We start from the raw sequence: 7,321 nt of genomic DNA, 5'->3' as shown, positions 1-7,321 counted from the left end.
AGTTGATGTTTGTATTGTACCTCCTCCACGGAGGTAGATGGGAGCAGGACACTGTGCTGCAGGACACTGACTTGGGCAGGTGATAATCCTGTGCTTTATTAATTTCTACGTTATCTGGTGTGAAAAATGGCCCACACAGCTGCTGGAGAGGAGGAGGAGGAGACCATTTGTGAGTGTGCCCAGGTGATCATTGTAAGCACAACATTAAATGGCTCTCAGCACCCTTGCCCCTCAGACTGCTGTCCCTGAGGCTCTCCCAGGCTCCCAAAAAGTTGGGGTCTTGGAATATTTCAGGTTGGAAGAGACCCCAATGGGTCATCTGGTCTGACCTCCTTGCTTGATCAGGGTCATCCCAGAGCACAGGATTGTGCCCAGACAGTTCTGGAATACCCCCAGTGAGAGAGACTCCACACCCTCTCTGGACAGTCTGTTCCAGTGCACAGTCACTGCATGGCAAAGTTCTTCCTCAAGTTCTGGTGGAACTTTCTCTGCATCAGTTTCTGCCTGTGTCCTCTTGTCCTGTTGCTGGGCATCACTGAGCAGAGCCTGCTCCATCCTCTGCCTCCTTGCTTCAGACACTCATGAGCCCTCACCTGCTCTCCTGTTGCACTGTCCCTGTCCTAACAAAGCTGGTGGATCCCTGAGAGAAGCAGGGATGCTCTCCCCACACAGTGGCTGCTGTCAGAAACCCACTGAATGAGCCAGTGTTTGATGATCTGGAAAAAGGAGACAAGTTCACTGATATCCTCAGCCCCAATTTATTTAAATCTGGGAATTATGGGTTTATTTTTGAGAAGCTGTGGCTCTGAGGATGTGCTCTAAAGCTCCTTGGTAAGATGGTACCGTCTGTGTGAAACTCTGTCCTGAAACTGGAGAGATGCACTGCTCTGGAGAAGGCTGAGCAGGGCTTTCTGTGTAGTTTTAAGCACCTCTTCTCCAGGCTCAAGAGGAAAGGGGATTTATATGTCCGGTCTATGCCACACTTCTCCAGTCTGTGTCTTTCAGGCACGTGCAAAAGTACTCAGGCACACCCTGTGGGCAGCAGTGCAATCATTAGTTCAAAAATTTTTCAATTTTAGTAGCTTTTATTACTTCAGCAAAACAGAAGCCAGCACATCAGCACAAACTGGTGTGGGACAAAAACACCAGAGGAAAAAACAAATAATGTTGTAAATAATTCAAAGGCTGTTTGTTGATTGCAATTCCTTTGATTGGACCTCCAGGGAGAAGGATGACATTACTTTTACATTTTTCACCATCAGCATCCATTACATAATCTGCTCAGAGTCTGCCAGGATCCTGAGACATGACAGTGAAGCTGCTTGAAGATGATGAACTTGCTTGGAGTCCTCTAATTTCTCTTGATTTTCCCCAGCTGGCCCTATCTAACCAGAAAAGGCTGAGATGGGAAAGGAGCCAGGGTCTGGCAGGTAGGACGAGCCCTGTGGCAGATGTGGGGACACCAGGGGGTTCTGCAATATTGCCAGGAGCCCAACTCTGTTTTTAGGCGGCAGTGCTGCAAACTGTGCCCTGTTTGTCACCCCCCTGGCTTGCAGGGGTTACAAAGTGAAACCACCACAAATATTTGGGCAGCAAGAGGAGATTTGCCAGCATGTCCTCAGTATCTGAGAGTCCCAAGACAAAGGGCTGCCATACTACCAGGAGACAATCCTCAAGTGCTCCACAGCAGCAATATTTACTGATCTGTGACTTGTGATGGTGCCTCTAATCAGAGTGTGTCATTCGCTTAGACTGGGTGCAAAGGCTGGCAGATGAGCTTCTTTGTTTTGCCCTTTTGAATGAGAGAAAACAAGAAGAACACCAAGAAGAAAAGAATGACCAGTGAAGGTGATAACCTACTTGAAATATTTTATATAGCATAGGAATTTTGCATGGTGCCAACTATACTTGCTTGTGTCAGGGGTCCAAGCACAAGCAATGGTGGGACACCAGTGGCAAGGGCTATGGCTGTTACCAGCTTGGATTAACTAAATGAATGAATAATCCTGGTCACTTTCCCTGAAAGAAGACCATTTGCAATGAACTACACTACTGGCACTCGTGGTTTCACTTGTAAGCGATCATTCCTTCAGCAATAATAAATTCCCTTTCAAACAAAGCAATTGAAAAAGGCAAATCACAACAGATGCCAATATTCTGCTTGTTCCATGCAGCTCTGGAATGTATGCAGTGTCACAGGTGCTTCTGGATTTATCTTGTTCAAAATCCAGTTCTACCCACTGCCTTACAGTGGCACACAGCTCAGGCTTGGGGCAGGACTGTCACCTTGGGCTTGCAGCTCTTCCTCCAGCTCCACCTTGCAGTCCTTGACCCACAGCTCATATGCTCTTTCCAGGGTCTCTTCACTGGTGTCATTGAATATGTCTGGAAAATAAGAGTTGTGGTTAATAGGACATCCAGAGGAGCTTTTCCTGCCTGCACACACTGACTGTGGCAGTCACTCCAGTTTGTGAGAGCCTTTTGTCTTGAGTGTAGAGACTGAGCTTCATGGAAATGGTGTGAAAAGGAAAGAGGTGCCAGAGATCACAACCTGGTACCAGGCATTGCTTCTGTGTTAAGGGTTGGTTAGCTTTTATTTTAAAATCTTATGAGTATTTCATCCCTGATATTGAACAGATATTATTTAATTTGCAAATATTATTTCTAGGCACAGTAAAAAATTAAATTTCTTTTGCCAAGGATATTTAACAAATATTTTCAAGTATAACAGAAGAATTGTTTTTCTCTTTTCCCCTTGCTGGTTTTTCTGCCAGAGCACTGCATTTCCCTTTGCAAAATGAATTGGTTAATCATAATGCAATTAATTAGACCTCAGTCCTTAACGGAGTTCTGGGGCTTGTACAGAGGAAGGATCCTGTCTCTCGATGGGTTTACAGAGATGCAAAAAAGAGTGCAAGAAATGCACGACTGCAAACCACAGAGCACATTTCCCAGGCTGCCACTGCCTGCCAAGTGTCCCCTCGGGGTGCTCCCCGCAATGCCTCAGGCCGTACTTGTCATGCCGAGACCAGTGGCCAGAGCACTGCATTTCCCTTAGCAAAATGAATTGGTTAAGTGTCCCCTCAGGGTACCAACTATCCCCTCGGGGGCTCCCTGGGGTCCCTCAGAGGCCTGTGGGCAGAGCACAGCACAGCATATCCCTTGGCAAAATGAATTGGTTGTGTTCCCTCGGGGGGTCCCTGGGGTCCTTGAGGCCGTACCTGCCACGCCGAGACCAGTGGCCAGAGTACTGCATTTCCCTTAGCAAAATGAATTGGTTAAGTGTCCCCTTGGGGTGCCAACTGTCCCCTTGTGGGGCTCCCTGGGGTCCCTCAGAGGCCTGTGGGCAGAGCACTGCATTTCCCTTGGCAAAATGAATTGGTTGTGTTCCCTCGGGGGCTCCCTGGGGTCCTTGAGGCCGTACCTGCCACGCCGAGGCCTGTGGGCAGGGGCATCCTCAGCTGTCCCCCGCTGTGCTTGAGGCGCTCCCGCAGGGCTCTCTGGATGAGGGCCCAGCTGCAGCCGCTGTGCCAGACCCGAGGCCATGTCCACGTTCACGGCTTCCCCGTGCATCAGCGACGGCAGAACCCTCTGCAGAACAGCAAAGGTGGGTGGCACAACGGGTTTGGGGTGGCAAATAGGAAACAAGTGGGGTTTATTGCTAAAAATGTCCCTGCAAATCGACATTTGACTCACTGTGGTTGCTGGATGTTGGCGTCTTGTGATTTATGGGTTGCTAGGATGATCCGTTTTGCACATGATTAATCGCAGCTAAAATTTCCCATAGGGATCTACGATCTAATTCTCCTCCCATCTAAATCACTGATAGAGCACCATGAGATGGAGGGATGGGCTCTGGATATTGGATAAGATGTAGGTGTCCCCCCTCATTCCTCAATGGCAATTTCTGCCAAGCCATACGGGCTATGGCCTCCATGGCTTTGTGCTGTTACAGCTCATGTTGGTGATTTCCAGTGGCTTCACTGCAATCTGGTTTTCTTTGAGCTTCAGTGAGTGCCCAGTAAGAAGCAACAACTGGATCAAGGTCTGAATTGGAAATGGGTGGAGGTGTGGGAGAAATGGGGCAGGAGAAGGAGTCCCTTTGACACCAGGCTGGTGACTTGGGTGACCTAGCATGTGCAAATCTGGAGTTTCAACTCCTTTTCACAAGGTTTTCATGAAGCCTATTGAATTTTTTTATTTTATCTTTGAAGGGGCTATTGCAATATAAAGTTTTCACTCACCATTTCCAGCTCTGGGCTAATGAGGTGGCCAAAATCAACCAGTCTGTCCAGGTCATCCTCCCAGAGGTTGGGAGCCAGCTCTTCCAGCATGGTTTCAATGGCAATCCTGGTAGTCTGCAGTGCAGCATCCCCATGGTGGGCAAAGCCGTTGCAGGACTGGAACTTGGTGTCCAGTAGGTATTTTCCATGGTTCTTGAGCAGGTCAAACAGCCCTTTGTGTTTCATGAGGGCCATCTGGGACAAAAAAGAGATAATTAAGGATAATTGTATGATACTTGTATGTGCTGTTGGAAACTTGAGTGTTTTAGTAGATTGGACTGCAATAACATGTTATACACTAGTTCCCCTGCTGCTGGGCAGCTCTGCCCATGCTGGGGGTTTGCTACATGCTCCCATAGCCCAGCAGGTGGTTTGTAATGAGCTTTGGTTATTTCTGTGCCTGGAAGGGAACTTGGGACTGGATGGTGGCCATCCCCAGGACAGGGACTGGGCAGTGGGAACCACCACCTTGGAGTTGCTCTTAGGGCAATGGAAGGAGGGAAAACACTGCAGTATAGAGAATATGAGGGTTTAGAAGCGATGTCCTTGTTAGAAGTACATATTTTTTCCCCCTTTGACTCATGCATTAGCCCCACCCCTGCAGTGGGGAATGGTGACCTGAGGGTTTCACAGTGCCTGCCAGAAACCTCCAGATATCCTGGGGATTTCTCACTGTGCAAGCACTGAAAATTACTGTTGATGAACTCATCTCTAATACATTTTAATAGCTTGAACTCTGCTTTATCAAAAGTTTCCAAAGTTCTCCAGACATAAAGCCATTTACTGAGCACTTTCCAGGTAATTTTAGAAGTAGAATTTGCCTCGCAGGAGATTGATTGACCACACTTGACATACCCACTGAGGTAGGTGCAAATGATCTTGCAGATTATTAATCCCCAGCATAATGAGCCTCAGATTCTGTGCCAAGAGTTCATTACAGAGTGGTATGGATCAGCCTCAATGGAAAGATGAGGCTTTTCTTCCCTGGTTTTGCTGTGTCTCCTGTGAGTTTTTGCTGTTTCTGGCTGTGAGTTTTGGAATTTCCTCCACAGGGTTAGCACTGGACACTGAGTGTAAGGCATGTTCTAACAAATCTAGCAGCTGTAAAAAAACTATATACAGACCCAACAAGAGTTAAAAGTCCTCATGCACCCTTGATGGCCCGCATTGATTACTCTAAGTTGTTTATACAATGCCATGGATGCTGCTGACATTTCACTTTCCAATACTTAGAAGGAGCAAGAAAGATGAGGACAGACTTCCTAGTAGGGTTTGTTGTGCTAAAACAGGGATATTAGTTTAAACAGAAAGAAGATAGGTTCAGGATAGTTGTGAGGTGAGGAAGAAATTTTTTACAATGGGGAGTAATGAAACCCTGGAATGATTTTTCCAATAGATGCCCCATTCCTGGAAATACTCAAGAACATGTTGGATGGGGCTTTGAGCAACCTGACCGAGTGAAAGATATCCCTGCTCATCACAGGGGGATTGAATTTGGTGACCTCCAAAGGTCCCTTCCAACCCAAACCATTGTACAGCTTTTCAGTTTTGAAAACTGCAGCTGCATAAGTCCATACCTTTAAAATTTCCCCGAGGCCGTTGGAGATGTGTCGCCGAGGGATGCTCTGGAGGAAGGACCTGTCCAGGAAACTCGCCACGGGGGGGGTGTAGCCCCCGAGCTTGTTCTTACACTGCAGAAAGTTCACCCCGTTCTTGGCCCCCACGCTGGCATCCACGTAGGAGAGGAGGGTGGTGGGGACCCGAATGTAGGGGGTGCGTCTCCTGTAGAGTGACGCGGCGAGCCCCACGATGTCCAGGCACACGCCCCCTCCGATGGCGATGATGGGCTCCGTGCGCCGGTCCAGGCTGAAGCTCTGGACCTCGTGCAAGATGTTCAACACCAAGTCCATGGATTTTGTTTCCTCAGTGGTGGGCAGGGCAAGGATTTTGTGCTGGACGTTGTTCTCTTCGAAGTATTCTCTGACTTTGGAGCCGTAAAGTTTGTCGACGACTTCGTCTATGACGATGAAGCGCCGCAGTTTTCTCTTGCTGGCCGTGGCCAGCTCTGTTTGCTGGGGGTCAGTGATGTGACCCCAGAGCAGAGTGGTGTTAGAGGGCTCCAGGATGTTGTAGGTTTCTACCACTTTGTAGCAAAAATAGATGGGAGCTTCAATGATCCAGGAAATCCCACCTTCGGAGATGCACTCACCTCTGGCAAGGATCAGAAAACATGGTTTGAAATCCCTATATATTCCTAGCTTGATCTTTGCATGTCTGAGCTAGTTTAAGGATATTGCTGGGAGATAGAGAATGTGGAGTCTCCTGCCCATGCACTGCAGAAACATGGGGCTGAGAGGGTGGGACACCCCCATGGGTCTCAAGGCTCAGCAATTTTATTCATGGAGAGGTTTTCTGAGGTCTAAGTGAAGAGTTAAATGCCTGAATTCCTACATAACATTAAAAAGATACAGCCCAGAAGGCCTGGGGCATGCTTTTCGTGCTAGAAGTTGAAAACCCATAAAGAATGAGCCAGCCCAATCATTTCAGTTTTCAGAAAGGGAGTGGGGAAGACAACGAGGTTGCCAAAATTTTCCACATTCATGGAAGAAGCATCCTCTGATGGTGTATCTAGGTGGTAGGAGTTAATTTATTCCTGTCTATCTATACACAGCCACACATCTCCATTCAGACCAGTGTTTCTACAATGCCTTAGTTGAGCTAGCAGATTTCTACCTCAAAATAGGTGTGATAGAAATAAGAAGTGCTCCTGGAGAGGGAAAGAAAATGATCTGGGGGTTGGGAAACAATTCCACATTGGAGTTTTCAAGGGTAAATAAAAGCCAAAATTAGTTATCTATCTAAACTAATGAAAAACACAGCCCTACAACCCCTTCCTTCTGTGGGATGGGCAAACCAGGGAAAAAACAAGTTGGGACTAAAAAAGAAAAAAAAAGGCAGATGTATTTTATATAAGACTGTTTTTTGAGCTGCGTTTTGGTAAAAAATGAGTTTCTGTGATATTCGTTGGATAATCAGAT

General features: G+C 47.4%; 1 protein-coding gene across 1 annotated transcript in view; it reads right to left on the bottom strand.

Moving 5' to 3' along the window:
- Positions 1 to 2,245: 2,245 nt before the first annotated feature.
- Positions 2,246 to 7,321, bottom strand: part of LOC102035384 (2-epi-5-epi-valiolone synthase-like) — a 7,003-nt gene continuing 1,927 nt past the window's right edge. Inside the window, 5 exon segments of the mRNA XM_031056308.1 lie at positions 2,246 to 2,385; positions 3,425 to 3,540; positions 3,542 to 3,591; positions 4,245 to 4,478; positions 5,861 to 6,494. Of these exon segments, the coding sequence (XP_030912168.1) occupies positions 2,246 to 2,385; positions 3,425 to 3,540; positions 3,542 to 3,591; positions 4,245 to 4,478; positions 5,861 to 6,494 (1,174 nt within the window).

Source organism: Geospiza fortis, unplaced genomic scaffold (assembly GCF_000277835.1).
Source record: "Geospiza fortis unplaced genomic scaffold, GeoFor_1.0 scaffold70, whole genome shotgun sequence".
Taxonomy (NCBI): domain Eukaryota; kingdom Metazoa; phylum Chordata; class Aves; order Passeriformes; family Thraupidae; genus Geospiza; species Geospiza fortis.
This window is presented reverse-complemented; position numbering and strand designations above follow the sequence as displayed.